At 31.0% G+C, this 21,936-nt stretch overlaps 4 protein-coding genes across 5 annotated transcripts; 2 read left to right on the top strand and 2 right to left on the bottom strand.

The window, feature by feature from the left end:
* The first annotated feature begins 386 nt into the window (after positions 1-386).
* On the top strand, positions 387-3,078 carry LOC110627673 (cation/H(+) antiporter 15). The gene is made up of 3 exons (XM_021774016.1): positions 387-608; positions 717-1,718; positions 1,807-3,078. The coding sequence occupies exons 1-3, from the start codon at positions 387-389 to the stop codon at positions 3,076-3,078; spliced, it is 2,496 nt and encodes an 831-aa protein (XP_021629708.1).
* Positions 3,079-6,734: 3,656 nt separating this feature from the next.
* Positions 6,735-8,678, top strand: LOC110627802 (U-box domain-containing protein 26). Its single transcript, XM_021774165.2, has one exon. It carries the CDS (start codon positions 7,392-7,394, stop codon positions 8,559-8,561), a length of 1,170 nt encoding a protein of 389 aa, XP_021629857.1. The 5' UTR covers positions 6,735-7,391; the 3' UTR covers positions 8,562-8,678.
* A 2,169-nt stretch (positions 8,679-10,847) lies between these two features.
* Positions 10,848-16,092, bottom strand: LOC110628825 (ras-related protein RABC1). Of its 2 annotated transcripts, none has more exons than XM_021775638.2 (7): positions 15,938-16,092; positions 15,469-15,643; positions 14,919-14,987; positions 13,584-13,649; positions 12,488-12,609; positions 11,481-11,609; positions 10,848-11,206 (listed from the first exon to the last, which is right to left on the bottom strand). In XM_021775638.2, exons 2-7 carry the CDS (start codon positions 15,602-15,604, stop codon positions 11,099-11,101), a joined length of 630 nt encoding a protein of 209 aa, XP_021631330.1. In that variant the 5' UTR covers positions 15,605-15,643; positions 15,938-16,092; the 3' UTR covers positions 10,848-11,098. The 2 variants fall into 2 exon arrangements, with proteins under 2 accessions (XP_021631330.1, XP_021631329.1); XM_021775637.2 differs by having other exon boundaries at positions 15,469-15,648; positions 15,938-16,090.
* A 1,068-nt stretch (positions 16,093-17,160) lies between these two features.
* On the bottom strand, positions 17,161-18,419 carry LOC110628626. The gene has a single exon (XM_021775402.2). The coding sequence runs from the start codon at positions 18,276-18,278 to the stop codon at positions 17,298-17,300; it is 981 nt and encodes a 326-aa protein (XP_021631094.1). The 5' UTR covers positions 18,279-18,419; the 3' UTR covers positions 17,161-17,297.
* Between the last annotated feature and the right edge of the window lie 3,517 nt (positions 18,420-21,936).

Below are 21,936 nucleotides of genomic sequence, written 5' to 3'. Positions count from 1 at the left end.
TGACTTGTGTAGTTAGTTTAGAAATTAAAATTACTTAAAAAATCTTAAAATAGAGTTGTTTCTTTCTAAACGTGTGATTTCACCACAATCATCCAATCCAATACAATCCTAAGCTTACTTCTCGATTCCTCCCTAAATTCTCTTTTCTCGTTCACCAAACACCAAATCTTCTCTTTTCTATCCATAGCACAACAACTTCTTAGCCATCTTAAGCTCCTTTGAATGTAAAGCACACACATAAATATTCCTAAATTAGCAAAGCTTGGGATACATATATATTGCAAAATGGCAGACGTTGGGGTTAGCGGTGGCAGAGACAAGGGCATTGGAGGTTTAAAGAAATTGGGTAGTTGTGGGCTTTCTGGGGTTGGTCATCGAAAGAGAAAATGGGTGATAAACAAGGAGTTGCAGCAAATGGGACGAGCGAGGCAATAGTATGCTATGCTCCGACCATGATAACCACCAATGGTGTATGGCAAGGTGATAATCCTTTGGATTACTCTCTCCCTCTTTTCATCTTGCAATTAACATTGGTGGTCATCACCACTCGACTTCTTGTTTTCATCCTGAAACCTTTTCGCCAACCTCGTGTTCTTTCTGAAATTTTGGTGAGTTCATACATATCTCATACATTACAATTAATGAATTTTTGTAAGATATATTTAGCATTTTTTATAAGATATATTTAACGTTTTGCATGTAAATAACGTTCACAGGGTGGTGTAATATTGGGTCCATCAGTTCTTGGAAATGTTCAATTTTTTGCGCATACAATATTCCCTTTAAAAAGTGTAATGGTGCTTGAAACAATGGCAAATGTAGGTCTTCTCTACTTCTTGTTCCTTGTTGGAGTGGAGATGGACGTTTCTGTAATTAAAAGAACTGGGAAAAAGGCTTTTGTCATTGCTGTTGCTGGTATGATTTTGCCTTTCTTCACTGGATTGGCTTTCTCTTTTCTTATGCGTAAAGATTCTTCATCATATGCTATGAACCAAGGGACTTTTGTTCTCTTCCTCGGCGTTGCCCTCTCTGTCACTGCTTTTCCTGTGCTTGCAAGGGTCCTAGCTGAGCTGAAACTCTTAAACACTGAGCTTGGTAAGATTGCCATGTCTTCAGCTCTTATCAACGACATTTGTGCCTGGATTTTACTGTGTTTCGCCATTGCCCTTGCTGAAAACGACAGTACATCTATGGCTTCCATTTGGGTGATTCTTGCAAGTGCAGCATTCGTTTTCTTTTGTTTCTATGTGGTTAAACCTGCAATTTCTTGGATTATTAGAAGAACCCCAGAAGGAGAAACCTTTAGCGAGTTTTATATATGCCTTGTTCTCACCGGAGTAATGATTTCAGGATTTATAACAGATGCCATTGGAACACATTCCGTTTTTGGAGCTTTTGTGTTTGGCTTAATTATCCCAAATGGACCTCTTGGAGTTACTCTTATAGAAAAGCTTGAGGATTTTGTATCAGGGCTTTTACTTCCACTTTTCTTTGCTATGAGTGGGCTCAAGACTAATATAGGGGCTATTCGTGGGGCCAACACTTGGGGACTCTTAGTTTTTGTCATACTTCTTGGAAGTGCTGGAAAAGTTGCTGGCACTGTGTTGGTCACAACATGTTACCAGATGCCTATACGTGAAGGCCTCGCTCTTGGCTTGCTAATGAACACCAAAGGCCTTATTGAAATGATCATTCTCAACGTTGGTAAGGATCAAAGGGTACGTACTTGCTTAACTCTTCTTAATTTTTATTTCTCTCTTTTTCGAGAGCTGTGATTGAAACTCGAGTTCAAAATCTAACTCGCAGGTCTTGGACGAGGAGTCTTTTGCAATTATGGTGATTGTAGCTGTGGTTATGACTGCACTTGTCACACCTTTTGTGACTGCAGTATATAGGCCAGCAAAAAAATTCATACCATACAAAAGACGAACAATTCAAAGATCAAAACCAGATGCAGAGTTAAGGGTACTGGTGTGTGTACACACTCCTCGAAATGTTCCAACAATCATTAACCTCTTAGAAGTTTCATACCCGACCAAAAGATCACCTATGTGTGTTTATGTTCTTCACCTAGTTGAACTCACTGGTCGTGCATCAGCCATGCTTATAGTTCACAACACTAGAAAATCTGGTCGACCAGCTCTTAACAGAACCCAAGCTCAATCTGATCACATCATCAATGCCTTTGAAAATTATGAACAGCATACAGCTTTTGTTTCAGTTCAACCCTTAACAGCTATTTCTCCTTACTCAACCATGCATGAAGACATTTGTAACTTAGCAGAAGACAAAAGGGTTGCTTGTATAATAATTCCTTTCCATAAACAACAAACAGTTGATGGTGGGATGGAAGCTACAAATCCAGCATTTCGATTGGTTAACCAAAACTTGTTATCAAATTCACCGTGTTCAGTTGGGATCCTCGTAGACAGAGGTCTCAACGCCACAAATCGGTTAGCCACAAACCAATTAGGTCACCATGTAGCTGTGTTATTCTTCGGAGGGCCTGATGATAGAGAGGCACTAGCATATGCATGGAGGATGTCTGAGCATCCAGGGGTAGCATTAACAGTAATGCGGCTCAATGCAGCCGAGGATGCAGCACAACCAGCAATTAAGCAATATGGTGGAGATCATAATGACCCTAAGAATACCGTGGAATCACAAGATAAAAGAGAGAAAAAAATGGATGAAAATTATATAAATGAATTTAGAACGTACAACGCTAATGATGAATCAGTATTTTATAGTGAAAGGGTAGTGAACAATGGAGAGGAAACAGTGGCTGCAATAAGAGCAATGGACATAAATGCTTATGATTTGTTTGTAGTAGGAAGAGGAGAAGGGGTGATATCTCCACTCACTGCTGGGCTTACAGATTGGAGTGAATGTCCAGAGCTTGGAGCAATTGGTGATTTGCTTGCATCTTCAGATTTTGCAGCAACAGTTTCTGTGTTGGTTATACAACAATATGTTGGTGCTGAGCTTCAACCAGAGACAATGATTTCTGATGACCAAGACGATCAATATTTTGGTCTACAACTTATGAATAAACGCCCTTCATCAACAAGGCAATAAGCCGGGGAAATTATTGTCTAGATTTAAAATATAAAATATATAAATATATACGTGTACGGTGAGATTTAGATTTAAAATAAATAAAGAATAAATTTTTTTATTTTGTAATCACTAAGTTTAAATAATTTTTTTTAAATAATTTATAATTTAAATAAAAAAAATTTAAAATATAGTGAGGAAATAAAATATTTTAGGCGTATAGAAGTGGAGGTTGAATGGACAATATAGTGTTCAAATGCCTAATTCTATGTTTTTTAATTTCTTTTGTCTCTCACAAAGCAATTCCTCTTCTTCGCCCACTTTTTTGATAAAGACACCTATAATGCTTTTAATAGCTAAAAGATATATTTTTTTTTAAACAAAAAATTGACTTAGACTGAAATCATATATACTCACAAATAAAAAGTATATTCAGGGATAGAATTTTTAAATTTAATATTTTTAAAATAATATTTTTTAAAAAAAATAAAAATTGAGAATGGAAAGAATAAAATCTAAAATCTCTTAAATTTATTCAGATACAATTATTATCAGACTAAATATATAAATAAAAAAAATAATATTATAATTAAAAAAAATAATTATAAACTATGAAAAATTAATTTTATGTGATCGGTATTAAAATGGCATTGCCTAATTTTTTATTTGAAATAATTTATTTCACGAAGAAAAATTGAATATCTTTTTATAAAATCATATAAGAATTTAATTTTTTTTAAATGAAAATTTATTAATAAATTATAAACAATTAAATTTTTTATTTCAATTAAAAAAATTAATTAACTTAAATTTAAAAAAAAAATCTTCATTCTAAAGAAAAGAAAAATTAAATTGCGATAATTAAAAAAATTTTAAACATGTTATACCAATTTATTTACTAATCACTATCAGGGATGAGCATTTGGTTGGTTTGATTTAAAATTAAATTGAATAAAATAAATTAAAATCGAAATTTTAATATTTATAAATATCGAATTGATTTTAATTAAAAATCAAATCGAATCCAATCAGTCTGATTCGGTTCTATTCGATTCAGTTTAAATTTTTAATAATTTTTTATTTTTTACACTTTATTTTTACTTTTAATATTTTAAAATTGAATTAGAATATTTTATTCTTAATCTAATCTCTTTATATTATTAAAAATAATATACTATTATCAGATTCGGTTCAATTTTTTAATTTTTTTCTGATCAAAATCAAACCGAATCGAAACAATTGAAATTTTTAAAATTAAAAATTAAACTGAACTGAATTTTTAAATTAATTCAATTTGATTGATTTTTTCGATTTAAATCGAATACTGCTCACTCCTATACAGTTACTTGGCTTTAATTAGGTATAAAACATAAATTGGTATACTGCAGAAATAAAAATAAAAATAAAAATTAGGTAAGCTAGGTGATCTAACCCAAGCATTAATCATAAATAGTTTTTTTTTTTTCTTTCATTCATGATTCTTTCTAGAAAAAGTGTCCATTCTTCTAAGGTAAATTAGGCAATGCAAATGAGAGTTATTTTATTAATTAGTGAAGGGATTTATTTATTAATATTTATATTTAAATATTTTTTTACCATAATTTTCATTACATTAATGAAAAAATATATATATATTTAAAAAAAAAACAATGATGTAATAAAAAGTTCATAATTATAATGCTTTTCACACTTATGTAAGTATGGATTGAGAAATTCACATTTATTCGCATGAAATAAAATATTCTACACATATATGTATATGATAATTTCTCCGTAAAAATTATTCGAGCTTTTTAATTAATTAAATTTACTACTTGTTAATTTATTGAAATTAATTTTTAAAAAAATACATAAGCTTTTTCAATATTAGTCTATCTTTTTAATTTCTTTTATCAATTTAGTAATTATTCTCAAATTAATTTCTTTTTTTTTTGTCATTTAGTCTTAAATTAAATAAAAGTAGCACAATTTTCTTTGAAAATTATATAATACTAATTTAATTTTGAAAGGGTAAAATTAATATTTTATGTTTGGAAAAGAAGATAAATGTGGACCCCAGCAGCTGGTATAAATTGACTGAAAAGGATGCTTAGAGTGAAAATCCTTGCAAGTCAGGAAGTCAGAGCCAAAGAACCACTAGAAGGATTCTATTATCTTCCTTATTTTGGAATTTTCTTTTCTTTCTTTTTGTACAATATATATATATATATAATTTCATATTTAATAAAATGATATATATATAAAATAAAAAATCTGAAATTGACAAAAATTAAAAAAATATAAGAAATATGAGTGATCAAAGAATAAAACCTAAAAATATAATATTCGGATTAAATTCTCACTTCTAATAATCTCTGAATTTTAAATATTTCAGAGTATATAATATTAATTTTGAATTTAAATTGAAATTTTTTTATATATGGGAGTTATTGTATGGGAGATTTGTGATGTAGGATGTATGAATCAGGATTAAAAAAAGTGGGATCAACGGTTGAAGATGCACTCCTAACTTTTAGAAAAAAAATTTGATCAACTTTATGCCCACTTTAGAATTTCCTTTCATTCATCGCTAAAATAGTATTTGAAATGATGTTTGCCCAATCGTATCAACATTAAAATAAATCAATTTTAACCCAACTAAATTATATATTTCTCCTTTTTTAGAGTTTTTTTTTAATTTCTTTTAGAGTTTTTATTTTTATTAATTTCTCCTTTATGTGGAATTAATTTTTTTATATTATTTTGAGAAAATAAAATTAAATTACACTAATAAAATTAAACTGATAGTAAGTGTATATAAATAAATTTAAGAGATCTCAAATTTTATCTTTTGATTTTTAATTTTTATTAAAAAAATTAAATTTTTAATTTTTTTATTTTTTATAAAAAATAATTTTGATAAAAATTAAAATTAGTCAGATGACACATTTAATTTAAATAATTTTCTCTAATTTCACATATTGGTAATATTATAAATGGATTCAATGTATTTTTTTAATTAAAATCATTTTTCAATTTTATTATGAAGAGAAAAATGACATATACGACAAAAGAACAAAATGGTCAAAATTTTTTTTTTTTTTTAAATTTAGTGATTCCCTCTATGAATTGCTTTCCCATGATGTTATTATCCACATGTGAATGTTACAATCATCCATTTTCAAGTACATGGGAGTGGATGAGGATTCATTCAACCTTCAAACTTCAAAGACATTAATAATTATTTTTATTTTTATTTTTTTATTTAGGTGGGTCAGTTTGACTGCATTGATAGCTACAGAGAAAGAGAAAGAGAAAGAGAATCAAATTATAAAAACCACTATTTTTTAAGATTGAATGACTCTCATGGATTAAACCCTAAATTTTATCAATAATTCACTAAGAAGTTTGATTCTAAAATTAATGATGAAAAGGGATGATGAGTGACAAAGTTGGGTAGGGGACCATTTTCCTATCACCTTTCTTTATAGTAAAAAATAATTAATTTTTTAACTTTCAAAAATATATTAAAATTTTTTTAAATTTTAAAAAATCTTTATTAATTTTAACAATTAAATATTTTAATACATCTTTATTAATTATTTTTAAAAAATTTAAAAATATTTTAATACATCTTTTAAAATTAAAAAACCAAATAAATTTTCCTTCTGAGCACTTGCAATCTCTTACTATTTCAGCAAGGCCTCTCTCTCTCTCTCTCTCTCTCTAGTGTTTGTATGCTGCTGTTCTCTTCTGATCACCACTCCATGTAAGATTGCACTTTTGCCCTTCTGTTAGTGTAAAGCTCACAGAACACACCAAAACTCCATAACTCTTTCTCTCTCTTAAATCTTGGCTTGGCTGCTTCTGGCAGCAAGAAGTGGAGGAGGAGCTACTCCTACTACTAGTGCTAAGTGCTTAATCTCTTTTGTTTTTTCTTTCTTTACCTTTTCCATCACTTTGATTGCTCCTTCTGTGTTTTTCTTCCTATGCCATGATTATCAACTCAGTTCCATAATTTTCAATGTATGCCATTTCTTCACTGTGGCATGAAGAATCTGAATTGGGGAAAAGAAAAAGTAAGAAAAGGCCCACTTCCACCATAATTCTTTTCCATTGTTTAATTCAAGAGTGTTCTTTAAATTTTTTTTCTCTTTTCTTTTAATACCCATAAATCTTGCATTGTATATTACAACTTTCTTCTCTCCTTGCTTCTGCACTTTTAGTGGTGAATGTCTTTACCACCCACTTGTTAGATACTCAACTTTCAGCCAATACCATCAAAGAATCCACCACCAATAACTCTCTTTTTCTTTTTCTTTTTTTTTTTTTTCTTGAATCTGTGTCTCTCTTCCATGAAAGAAGCTCAAATGAGCATACCCCACTTGTTCATTTGCCCAATTAGCCTAGATTTGTTCAAAGATCCAGTGACTCTATGTACAGGCCAAACTTATGATAGATCAGCCATTGAAAAATGGCTTGCTGCTGGTAATCTCACATGCCCTGTCACAATGCAGAAGCTTCATGATCTGTCCATGGTTCCTAATCACACTCTTCGTCATTTGATTGATGAGTGGCTCCAAATGGGTCCTCAATTCGATCCTGATTACTCGACAACCGTTGATTGTTTATCTACACTTAAGCACAATCTTGCATCTCAAGAGGCTACCTTGGAGATGAAGCTTCAAGCACTTGAAAGAATCGAAGCTCTATCAGAAGAATCAAATCCCAGAAACTCTTATTTGCTGCAATTTGGCTTCTTGCCTCTGTTATTGGAACTAATTTTTGAACAAGTAGAATCCAAACTTTCCCAACAAAGCATCGAATTTGCAGAGAAAGCACTTTCTTGTGTTTTAAAATTGCTGTGTTGGGGTGAATACAAGTCCCTAAACATGCTAAAAAATCAAACCAAGTTGAAATCCTTCAATATTTTGCTTGAGCAAGGAACTAGCAGCATCAAGGTGAGTTTGTGTCATCTTGTAGAAGCAATATCATCATCTCTGGAAACAATAGAGCTGTATTCCATGCTTGGCGAAAACCGGCAACTCCTCCAAGGGCTAGTTCTTCTTGTTCAACAGGCTTGCAGGGCATCTGAGGCTGGAGTCAAAGCCATATCTGCATTATGCTCCTTGGAATCAAACAGAGAGAAATTGGTTGAAGAAGGTGTTATAGATGGACTTTTAACATACATTTCAAATGCAGAAAGACATGAAAGAAACATGGCACCAAAAGCAACAGCAACAATTGAGCTTCTTCTAGGACTAGAGGGAGCAAAAGAGGCTGTGATAAATAATCCCAATGGTGTTACTGCTCTAGTTAAGATGGTTTTCAGGGTATCGGATCATGAAGGAAGTGAAAGTGCAGTGAGATCCCTGATGGTAATATGTAGTGATTCTCTACAGGCAAGAGAAGAAGCAATATGTGCAGGAGTTTTGACACAGTTGCTGCTGCTATTGCAGAGCCAGTGCAGTGGTAGGACCAAAATAAAAGCAAGAATGTTGCTTAAGCTGCTTAGGTCTAAGTGAAATGAGCAGCCAAAACATTTTTAAACAAATGTTATTGGGCGTTTGATGCTTTTGTGGGTTCCTGTTTTCTTTATGGTCTGTTGGGTTTTTTCGTATGAATGCTAATCTGTGTAAAGATAAGTGTTCTTCTGTGTCTGTTAAATGTAATTGAAACATTCATATTACTATATACAAGCAACCATGCCAAAAGGCTTTCAATAATTCATTGGCTGCAGAGTGTAAAATTTAGACAGAATTAAACCAAATGCTTATGCAAGTACAATAGTTCATTGGTCCAACATGCATCTAGATTTAGACAGAGAGATTTTTGAGAATAAATCACCAAGAAATCAATCAATATCGGCAAATAATTGAGGAATTCGTGACATATATCCTTTTTCGAAATAGTAATAATAAAGCATGAGCAGGACCCAGAAGATAAAAGTTGCCCTCAATTCCGGTTCAAAGACAATTAATTAATAATCAAATAAGTCTTAACGTTAAAAAGACAGGAGTAGTGGCTTTGGTACACCCAAATAGCTGGAAAGAAGTTTGGCCGTGTCTGAAAGATCAGCTGCTTATCCAAATTCACGAAATTTCGTAGATAGGAATTTGTAGGAAAACCAGTGGATTTGGATTTGGATTTGTATTTGTCTGCACATTGTTTCGTAGGAAAGCTGCTTTGAAGCACATTTATGGCACGCCAAACCAAATGAAAAGGGTAATCTCCTACTCGAAGAGGACCCACAATGACCCAGAAGAGTCAGTAAATAATAAATAAGTAGAGCAGTAGGAGGGCAGGCAAGTGCTTCTTTAAGCAATGAATACATAAATTCATTGGTCCAAAAGACCAAAACAGAAAGGTCTACTTTTTCGGCTATAAACCATGAGACGTAGGGTAGATTTTTCTTTCTTTATTTGCCCAAAGAACAAGGCAAACACAAGGATAAAGCGTTGCATCTATAGACTCCCTGTGCGACCTTACCCAACAAGAGTCCATACTTGTGGGTAAAACGTCAAAAGCTGGCGTCTTCATTCTCGCAAGTCCACGAGAGCTGAATCATTAATCGAGTAATATAGAATTTTGTATCTGTCGTACTAATTCCTTTTCTATTAATGCGGGACTTAAATTTTGTGCGTGTACAACATACAATACTTTCCATGTTCCTAATAAGTGATTAGAGATAACAGTGAGATTGGCTGCTAGAATGAGCAGTAACATGCCTAAAATCCCCTCTTGAATCTTAGAGAAACAATAGCCCCAAACTCCGAGATTGAGCAGTAACGGCAACATATGCAGGCACCGTAATCAATAATGGTCTTGGACGGTATTGTACTCTTTTTTTTTTTTCTTTTCCCCTTTCTCCCAAAGATAATAGATCTCATTGTTGATAGAGTTAAAAACCAAATATGGGCTTTAAACATAAAGAGAAAAAAGAAAGGGACCCAAAACAAAGCTTAACTAAGCATCAGAGAAGGCTCAGGGAAATCCTAAGCTACATGAGATGAACTTAAGTATGGCTACTTTTGTTGCCATTACCGTGAAGTTCACCTCCATCCACCATCAGAACTGGCTAGAGAAAGGCCCAAAATAATAATAAAGCTCATCTCTGATGATTAATGAAAGAGCTGACGATCAGAGCTCCAAAAGCATCTTAGCTTCTAAGGGTCAGATGGTCACATAGACAACTAGCTATGATACCCAGGAAAAAAACCATTCTTATGGCCTAAAATTTATAACACCCTTCCACGGTTTAAAAGAACAACAACCATTAAGAGCGATCAGAGAAATCATAACATATAAGCATTAGAAAAGCACCCGATCTATGGAGGTCCAAGGGCTCACTGGAACACTTTAAGAAAACAACATCTTTGCATGTAACCAAATAATACAACTCAATAACAAACATATCTATATCCAGGCCCTACTTGCTATGGGGCTTTTTACAAACAAAAAATGTGATAAAAAAAAATTGTCAATAAGGATGGAAGAAAATTATTTATCAAAGAGGGGTGGATCATATTCCAGCAGGCTGCTGCTGGTCTGACACGCAACATTTTTTTTTAAATTTATTTTAAAGTCATGTCTCGTCAGACACATGAATCTTAATGAGAAGACCAACCACCTATGTCACACCCTAGCGAGGAAGGCATGACAAAATCTAGCCGTCCCATTGCCATTCTTAAGGTCTTAAAAACTATTAACCATGTCAACCAATCGCTTCACTCACCACTCACCACAATGACAGCTCTATTTCAGTACAAATTACAAGTAAGCAATAGCTCTATTTTCAGTGTAATTTGCAATTAAGCGAAACTCTTTATTGTAATTCAATAGTAATTAGTTTCAATGGGTTTTCACTCATCATGAATAATATTTAATGTACACAAACAAAGGTTTAAAGCAAAATGAAACTGCAACATTCCTATATTACACGTAATTTCCAATTCACGTAAAACAGAAACATAAAGAATAATAGTTTCTTCAGCATTAGGTAGAGAACCGCCGCCACTTCAGTTAAGGGTATGGAAATATGTGTGTATGAGAGAAATTAACATCAGCAACAACCGCTCGTTGATGCATCAGATTGAGGCGGCTTCTCTTTAAAGATGTTCTTTTTCAAGCCCTTGGACCCCTCAGCTAAGAGGCTAGGTGTGTCTAAAATCTGCATGTGATATCAACATCATTGAAACTATCACTTATAGCATTAGATGAACAAAGAGAAAAAGGTCAAACCATGTTCAACTGCATCAAGTCGCATTTTATTATGACACTATAGCATTGCATAACCTAAGCCAACGAAAAAAAAAAAAGGAAACAAGGAAACAAAAAGAAAAAGGAAAAAAAAAATGCTTAGAAAACATCGATTCATATACACGTCCAGCAACAGAGCAGTTGAAACATTTACCAGAAAGCAAGCAAAGTTGTCATATCTGTACCTTTAAAACAAGCTCTTCAAAACACTGCTGCACATTAACCCTAGTTTTAGCACTGCATTCAATGAAAAGGCATCCATATTCCCTAGCAAAATTTATGCCTTCTTTTTTTGTTACAACCCGTTCACTGTCCTGAAACAGAAACAAAAATCTATATATGCATTGGAAATTCAACCAAAGAGATAAATAAAAATAAAACCACCACACTATGTTTTGAATATCGTTTTAATATTAATGTATGCAGAGATATGGAGAAATTATAAATAAGTGCTGAAAAATCTCAAATAAAATACCAAGTCCATTTTATTTCAATAATTAGTTGCCTTGGTGTCAGGAAAAAGAGGTAAACAAGAAAGCAAAAAGATAAAGGCCCCCAAAGAGGACACTCTTGTCATACAACAAACAAAAAATAAATGTTCAACGCATCTAGCATGGTCACCATATGGTAATTCAGTGATATTCCTAGTCGCAAAGCAATTCAATATAATTCCAAGGAATCTCATTTGAGCAGTGATTGTTCTGCATAATAAGTAGAATAGTAGCTCCTGCTCAGGCAAAAACATTTCTTTTTCCTCAATTTATATTTTCAAAGTTCAACCTACACATGCAGGAAGTCTGTAAGAAGCAGAGACCAGATCGTAATGCTATAAGGATGAGAACCATTTGGCCATTTGATTTAAAACCTCATATGTATGTGTTCACAATAAAACATTCAGCCCTATATAGGGCCAGCACAAATTTTACCTCTTACTACATGCATTATTAAAAATGGCATAACAATTCAGCCTCTCCTGCTTAAAATGATGGGAAAATTATTTGTACTAGTGCTTTATATACAAGCACAAATAGCTATAATAGGGAAATCAAAGGACTCCAGCAAATAGATATGTGCGAGAGAGATAGAGCAGAACACAAGGTATTGTCCCAATAATTTCCCCTTTTCCACAAAAAGAAAAGAAACAATCATATTTAAGTAGGATATCACCACAGCCTGCAAATCTCAAAAATACCTTGTCAACCTTGTTTCCAACAAGCATCTTGATGCAGTCTTGATTTGTTGAATATAGGTCAATTTCCTTGGCCCATATATCAGAAAGGTTAGTGAACGTGTCTCGCCTTGTTACATCATAGACTGTTATCAAGACACAAAATCAGGAATTTTTGATAATTTACATAAGTGGGTTACGACACAGTACACCTCATAGCATGATGCCCAAGGATCAACTGGTGCAAACATACTGCTACATGCATTCATAGGCAGTGATGTATTTGCATCTGTTGCATGCATGCTCATATAGGATTGAATAGGGCAGAAGCAAATGCAGAAAATCATTTAAAAACCACACTAGAGTGATACCAGAACTCCAGAACCAGGAGATAACAATATATAAGATGATGTCTTGCAAATAAGCTGAACAAAAATGAATATTAGCAGGGAGAATCCTCATATTTTCTTCATTAATTTATGCAACTAAAGCCCTTAATCTAAATTAGCTTCCGAAATTTTATTGTTCTAAAATTGAGGTAAATTCCTTTAGAAATAGCAAATGAAATTGGTGATTGTTCAAAATAGAACTTTGATCAATTGATTCCAAATCCAAAGCCCTGAGCTTATATCCACAACAACATGAACTGTGTTTGCAAAGCAAATAATTGAGTATAAATCAATATCAACACTGATAATCAATTTGTTATATTGTGTTAGAATTTATATTAAGGTTGTCTATGAACACTCCAGTCGTCCAACTTTTAAAAGCTCATTTACAATAAACTCATTGGTAGGTGAGCAGCAATGACAATTTCTGATTGTTGCTTGCTAACATTAACTCATCATCATCAAAGAGCCCAAAAAAAAAAGAGTGCATATAAGTTTGCTTAAATGAATTTGCCATTTGCATTTCTACATCAATGTAAACAAGTTAATGATACCCTTCACATTTCAACATTCCTTCACGTGCAGAAAAGAGAAGCCACTTCAATTAATTTACAAAATTCAATGGAACATTGACATGAATTCTAAAACTTTGTAATAAGGTTTAGTCAGCACATTGTTCATAATAAACAAATTCAGTAAGGAACTATAAAAGTCAAAGAAAGTGGAAATACCCATGATGATCCCTTGGGCACCTCTGTAATAAGAACTTGTCAGTGTTCTAAATCTCTCTTGACCAGCTGCATGATGAAAGGTACAGCGTCAGTGGGTCAGACTTGGCCAAGATTGAACCTCCCTTTTTCATGGAGAAGAAGGTAAGCCAAAACTAATTCAACATAGTAAAAAAGCATAAGAATGAGGCAAAGGTAGCAAAATCCTACACCACAAAGACCGTAAATCAAGTCTAGTAGCATAATGAATAGAAATCAGCATACAACTATATATAAGGATTTAATTAGTTTAGTGTTAATCAGAGGACATCAAACAGAACATAGTTTATCTTGAATTATACATGATAAGACAAGCAACATCATCTACAATACAATACCAAAAAATAAAAAAGAGTTTGCAGCTACTAGAGGTGCAGTTTGAGCCAATACATTTCCACCTTAAACAAAGCACTGAAGCACAGGAGAAAAGCATCAATATGTGAAGTTAGTTGCGGCAAATTGCATCGAACTTTATTACTTCAGTTTCACTCACAAAACTTAATTTGTTCTAATTTATGCATCATTCTTTCATTTTATCCTCAAGTCTTCAACTAAGTTATCTGGGATTAAGGGCTAGTTTCTAGTTGTTGTGATGCCTAGAAATGTTCAAATCCATTAACAAGAAATGAAGCCCAGCATGACAAACTTGTTGAACTAAAAATGAAGCAGTTGAATCATGATGTTAAACATAGCAGCCGTGGAAACTTAAAAGAAGGTCAAAGCATATGCCAGCTTTATTAAATTAATAAAAAATATATATATATATATATATATATATATATATATATATATATATACATATATATTATTTTTCAATTGATTTTTCAAAAGTTGTACCAAAGCTTGCAATTCGATTCTTAATTAAAAAAAAATTAGGATTTCGAATCTCGATTTGACAATTATTTAGGGTACAACAATATATGACCAGATTTATGACCCCATCACATGAGGAGATCAAAAGTTCAGCACTTGTCTCCTAGAGTTATAGACTGGGGAGGTTTAATTTACTATCGGAATTTTATAAAATGAATCTTAAAAATTACTAAGAAAAAAGGAGAGGGGAAACAACTTCACATGTGAAGTAGCACTAAAATATAGTTCAATGGTTCAACTGACATGTAACATTCTATTACCATACCAACAACTGAGATACTACTACTACTATAAAATTTATGATAAATTAGATATGCACCAAATAATGTTCTAAAGAGTAAAGCAGGCAATAACACAAAACAAAGCCAAAATCTAAGAGGCTTAGAAAAGTATCACAATAGCACAAAGTTGGACAGTTCGAGTCACCTGTGTCCCAAATTGCAAGTTTGAGCTTTTTGCCCGCAATATTGACATATTTTACTTTAAAATCAACACCTACGTCAGAAAAGCAAAGAAAAGAATGAGAATCTCAAGGAAAAGCTACTTGCAAAATCAAGGTATCCTCCAAGAAGGGTGATAATTACAATGCAATATGTTCCAGAGAACTTTGCAAAGATTTGAAAACAAATTAATTGTGAATATAATAACTTCAAAACATAACAAAGAAATATGAAAGGCACCTCCAATTCAGCCCAATCCACAATTAGAAAGTTCATTTTCCACTAACTAACAAATAGAAAATACTTTGCTTTGTATCTAATAAATATTGCATCTTAATTTCATCAGTTAAAAGCCCAAGAAGAAACACCAGAAAAAAAAAATTAAAAATTTTGTGGCAATTCATTCTTCCCCTAGGCAGTAACCTTAATAAATGAGAATCCATGTACAAGCAACATTTTCTATTTCTATAAAACAACGCATACAATTCCTCACAGGTGAATGCAGATTACCACTCCTTAACATCAATGGCACTTACCGATAGTGGGGGAAAGATCTTCAAAGGTATCAGAAGTGAAACTCAAAAGAAGACTACTCTTTCCAACACCAGAATCCCCAATCATCAACAACTTGAACAAGTAATCAAACTCTGGCTGACTCGAACTCGAATCCATTCAAATAATTCTGTCAAACAGCTAAAGCCAAAACGGAGACTAACCTAGAACAAGAAAACAAAAATCCAAACAAAGGTAAATAACTTAAAACAAGAGGAAAATGAAATCCTTCACTTGACAGTGACATGCTGATTCCAATCAAACATAGAGAGAGAGAGAGAGAGAGATCAGGCAACAAGGCAGAAAAAGAAAACAGATAAAAAATTCACAAAAGAAAATGAGCAATTCTAAATCCAAATCTGATTATATGATGGTATTAACAATTCTTCGTCATTAGATCAAGCAAACGCCATAGAAGCATCCACAGCTAAATCGTAAAACATGAGATTATACCTTAAAATTTGATGGAATTGAGAATACGAGTGCTGAAGATCTGTAGACGAAGCGAGAGCACACAGCACAATCAAGGAAGCTACTGTGAAAGAGAGAGGAAACTGTCAAAAGTTAATCGGGGACATAAAAGGAATTTTGTGTCATTTTCCTCCATCCAAACGCTGCCGTATTTCTGGCAAAAAACGAAAAACAAACTGCCGCAGTTTTTCGATTTCACATATATTAAATAGATAATGATATTTTTATTAATTTATATAATATAAACTATTATTTAATACACTTCAAATTTTATTACCGAAATTTTAATACGAAGATAAATGTATTTAAATAAAAAAATTTTAATAATAAGTGTATTTGAATAAATTTGAAAAATATTTAATTATATTTTTTTAATTCTTAATTTTTAATTTTAAAAACAATTATTATTTAATATGTGTATAATTTTCTTTGCTAAAGGGTTTATTAATTAATTTGGTCCAGAATCAAAATCAGCGTGTGATATCTAATCTTGGGAAAATTATTTTGTAAGAGAATAAAAATTTAGAAGTTTTCAATTGTTTTATTTGATGAAAATAGAATAAAAACTTAAACAAAAACCTAAAACAAAAGAAATATGTTGATCTGTTTTCAGTTTTTAAATTTTTAAATTTCTAGGGTTAGTTGTATTTTTTCAGATTTTATGGAATTTTATCTAAATTGTCCTAAGCAATTACTCATGTTATGCTTTTTTCTTTTTCTTTTCTGGTTGTTTCGCAATTGTAAATTGTTAACTCTCTTGGCTTAATTCATTTTATAAAAAATATTATAAAATAAATTTAAACAAATAAAATTTAATTTATTTTAAAAATAAAAATTTTATAAATTAAAAAAATAATTATTTTTTTTTAATAAAAAATTAATTTAATTTTTGTACATATCTTTAATTCTAAAAAAAAAAAAAGGTAAGAGTGGATGCTTGTGTGAGAAAGCTAATTTTATAATTAATTAATTAATATTTTAGTTTCAAATTATTTCCACAATGCTATCCTTTTTTTACAAGTTAATCAAATCAAGTTTTTCTTAATTCTGAGAGAGCATAATAAAACTTTTTCTTTTTTAAAATTAGGGAATAACATATATTTTTCATTTCTTTTTGAAAAAAAAAATGGTTAAATATATGGACAATTATTATTATTGGAATAGATGGCAAGTAGCCATCAGCAGAGTTATCAAAGGGGCCACTATTAATTAATGTATGAAACTGATAATATTCCTAATTACAGAAAATGTTTCCACTTTCTTACATCTTACAAGAGAATAAATACTAAAAATTATAATCAATTTGATAATGAGAAGAGACCCATTACAAATTGAGAAACACTTATGCTTGTAATTGCTCCATTTGAACATTGGCTGCCTTCAAAGAAGTGTAATCCCCAAGATAAGCCTCAAGATGTTCTGATAAGGAAGGCCTATCAATATTCTCATGGTGATAAGATTTGCACACAAAGTACAGAACTGTTTGAATCACAAGCCCAATCAGTAACAGCTTGAATAGCAACAAGAAGCAAAGGATTCCAATTCCAATTCTGATTCCCCATCCTTGTGACAAATCCAGCACCACAAGTGCTTCAAACAAGAGTTGAATTCCAGCAAAACAACAAGCCAACAGAATAAACAGAGCCACTGCAACCCCAAGCTTACCCTTTATCAAGTTCTTGCTCTTGATCATGGCTTTGATTCCATAAATTTCTTCTAAAACAGAAATCACACTTGCCAAATGCCAAACTATGGTGATATACAGTAACCCAACACAGTAGATAATCAAGAGAATCACAAGAACTACAATTCCAAACACATTATTACCTCCATTAAGGACCACCCACAAGATTATTACTGCTGCTGCTATAAGATTATAGACGAAAACCATAGCAAAACTCCAGAGAAAAGTAACCATGAGCCTCTTCCAAACTCTTGGCACCACACTCATAATCTTCTTGAAGGTGATTTGCTTTGAAGTATATATGCAGGCGATAGTATAAACAACTGCAGAAGTAGATAGAAGGGAGAGGATCAGAAGGACGGTGAAGTAGGCGATCTTGAAGAGCCAGAAGGCAGCCCACTCGGAGGATATTTTGTGGGAATTTTGGGGGCTATAGTCTAAGCGATCTTCCATGTTGAGAATATTGAAGAAGAAGAGCTGGGAGACATGGATATGAGCAAGGATGAGGAAGGAGAGAGGGAGAATAAGAGCAAGGGTTAACTGGCTAAAGATTTTTCTCCATGAAAATATGATCTTGAAGGATTCTTTCAAGATTCCAAAGAACCCTAGAAACTGAAGCTCTTGTTGCTCTCTGTCCATGGTGATCTCTCTGCACACAGAGACTGAGCGGTGGAGGGGTTTCTTAACTCTAGGTGATAGTAATCTAAAGAAAGGAATGGATTTCGATTTGAGAAATTGCCCTAGAGACCTGGTGAATTACATAAATATATAATAAAATGGGAGGGGGCTTGGTGGGTGAGAATTGAGATGGCCAATTTGGCATGCGGACAAGATGCGATTTTTATTTTTTTTATTTTTATTTTTTCTTGTTCTTGTTTTTCCAGTCACTTTCCTAGGAAAACGATACGGAACCAGAAAATTGAAGACTCGGTGATTTGATTGTGAAATGTATGTTTATTAATAAAATCCTTCAAATTTGAAATTAACATGCTTCTAAATGTATTGCAAATTTTTTAAATTGAATTTATAATTTAAGTTAATAAAAAATATATCTAAATAGACCTAATTCACAGCAAATAAATTTATTTTACATATTAACTCTCCAAATTTAAATTTAATGATAGAATTAAAATAGATATGAGTACTATATGTATGTTAATTATTTATGAAAGTAGAAATTAAATTTACTTTAAAATTTTCTTTTTTTAGAAAAAAAAAAAAAAAAAAAGTAAAAAGCTCAGTCGCCTCTGGGGTTTGGTCCCAACTCTACGCGTTTTTTCCACTTTATGTGGACCACATTCGTCACTGACTCTTCGCGTCAACTCTCCTTCGCAGCAAGAATGCCTTCCATCTTGCACAAAACAAAAAAAAAAAAAAAACCATTGCTTTCGCTCTAATTTGAATAAACCAACAAAAAAAAAAAGTCTTCACTCTTGTTTTTTTCCATTTTGTTATTTGACAAGGCCCAAACCCACCATAACACAAACCAAATTGTAATCAATAACTCAATCAAAGCCTCAAATAAATAAAACCCAAAGAACCAAACCAAGTACAATTTACCCTTTTTTTTATAAAAAAAAAAAAAGTAAGAGATCAGTACTCGAATTTCAATATCCAGATGAGTTAGATATTTATTGGAACAAGGTAGATTAGCAAATAAAACTTGAATTTTACTCTATTGGCAACTTACATTTTTTTTAAAAAGATCAAGCTATTATTGTTGTAATTAATGTTTGAGAATTTTTTATTTGAATTTGATTAAATCACAAGTAAATGAGTTTCTTTTAATAATTTTATAGAGGTGTTCGTTTTTCTTTTTTAATTTATGATTTTTTTTTAATATTCAAATAAGGAAAAACATTTATATTTCATCTTTATTATCATCGTACTGAGGAAAATGAAATGCAATAGATATCTAAAAAGAGCTAACTCAGCCAATATCAAAAGGATTATAAATCAAGTTTAACACTCACATTATGAGATAATGATATATGTTTTTTGTAAACTATAAATTTATGATCAGTGAAAAGGAATATTGCATGCAAACTTTTTTTTCTCAAATTATTTAGAATATTGATTTAAAGAGTTAAATTTAATAACGATATAAAATTCTTTATAAGAAGAAAAAAAAAGATGGTAAGAAACTAGAGAATAAGGATGGATAACCATGCAACTAAATGAAAAAGGAAAAACTCTTAACTTAACATGATCTTTAGAAATACCTTGAGATTTCATAGATGAACAGACAATATTGAACTCTTTCAAGTGCTTGTGTGAATTTTTATTTTGTAAACCTTTAAATTTAAGAAGAAAATGGATCAAAGCAATTAAAATAAGTGAGTAATAAAATAAAAGAGAAATAAATAATGAGAAAGTTCTAATTGAAGAATTGGATTCACTTCAGTTATTAGGATTGATCATTGACATTTAATTTCTTTTGATTGCAAAAAAATAGACGGAGGACAAATAAAATCTTTAGAGAGAATTCCATCAGTCTATATGCCTCATTTGTGGAAAAATTATAAAGTGAAATAGTGGTTTCATATAATTACATAAATTAATAATAAATTTACACCATAAATAGGTTAAAAAAATATATGATAATTATATAAAATCTTTAGATTCACTAATATGTCAATGTATATTTATTATTGAGATTTACCTATATATACTTTATTTATTTATTAATATATGTTCTTAAGTGCATATTCAATCACTATTTGTTTGTTATTTCGTGTGTATTATTATTATTTTTATTTCTCTTACATAAATTTTATTTCTCTTTTTCTATTTAATTTTTTTAATTCATTGTAAATTTTTTGAATCACTATACCTAAAAATTATAATATTATTTTATCTAAAAAAATGAGTCTTATTTCTGAACGTATTAAAAAATATTTTTAATAACCGACTAAATAAATGAGATTTTTCTTTTTAAACTTTAAAAGGGGAGTTTCTCTCTTCTTTTTAAGGAAAACTTTCTCTCCGAACTCTCTTCTTCCTTTTTATTTTTTTAATTTTTTTTTCTATTTATTTTCTATGTATTTTTTTTATTTATTACGATTACTTTAACTTATATATCTGATTTAAAAGTTGAAAGGTTTTTATCGGACATTTTCAATAGACTTCTGACGTTTTTTTTTATTCTACAGATTTTCTTTTTGAAAATCAAGTACTAAAAAATCCGAAATTAAGAGGGAAATAAGTAATCTTATAAATTTTTTGTTTAAGTAGTTATTATTACTACTACTTTGTTTTATAATTTTATAATCTCTTTTCCTATATTTATACCTAAATACATTCTTATAGACAGATTTAAAATTTGCTCATTTGTGAGGATTTGAGCAATCTCTTATATTCTGAGAATTTTTTTCCCTTTTGCGAGAGCCTATTTTTATTTTATTTTCTTTTTTTATATATTAGTAAATGTAATCATTTATTATTTAAATAGTGCTACAATTATAAAAAACATAGGTTTTTATCTAAAAGGATATCAAAATTTAATTGTTTTCAAGTCGTAAATAAATTCTCATATAATTTTATTTTTATAACAATAAAATTAAAGAACTTAATAAAAAAATCAATTGGATTAAATTCTACAAAATTTTTATTTTATTCCAAACGGAAGTAATGAAGCATGCTTTCAACAAAATCAAAATGTTCAAATCATGATAATGATCATATTTTCTATTTATATATAGTTTATATTAATTTTTCTTTAAATTTATATTATGCCTTCGTAAAGCTCATAATATATTGTTGCATGAGAAAATTATATAAAACAAACTGATGACCGCCAGATTTTTTATACTAAAATGCAAATTCAAAATCCATCAAGTTATTTTTAAGCAGATCGATTCAATACCGCAAACTCTAATCCGAATACATGAGGCAGGTCAGATCAATTGTGAGGACGGATCCAACAGAAGATAACTCATCCTGACAATATGATGTGAGAAAAAATAGTCGGTTCAGTCACTTCGCAGCATGCACGTCTGGAGAATTAAATGTCTGCCTGATATAAATGAAACTATGTCTGTACGTATGGATTTGAGTGATAGAGACATGTAATACTGTAATAGAGAAGCGGTTAGATATCGCTAGCAAACAAAAAAAAGATAAAAAGCAAAGGATGTGATTTTTCTTAAAGCGTAAACACATTGTAATTTTATTTTTTAAATTTTAAAATATCACAAAAAATATAAGCAACTAATTAAAACTTTCTTTATTCGAATTCGATTGTTAATATTTGCAATATAAAATTATTTTTGATAAATGCATTTTATATTAAATATTT

Source organism: Manihot esculenta, chromosome 12, assembly GCF_001659605.2.
Source record: "Manihot esculenta cultivar AM560-2 chromosome 12, M.esculenta_v8, whole genome shotgun sequence".
Taxonomy (NCBI): domain Eukaryota; kingdom Viridiplantae; phylum Streptophyta; class Magnoliopsida; order Malpighiales; family Euphorbiaceae; genus Manihot; species Manihot esculenta.
The sequence above is the reverse complement of the archived record's forward strand: the minus strand, read 5'-3'. Positions and strand labels throughout refer to the sequence as shown.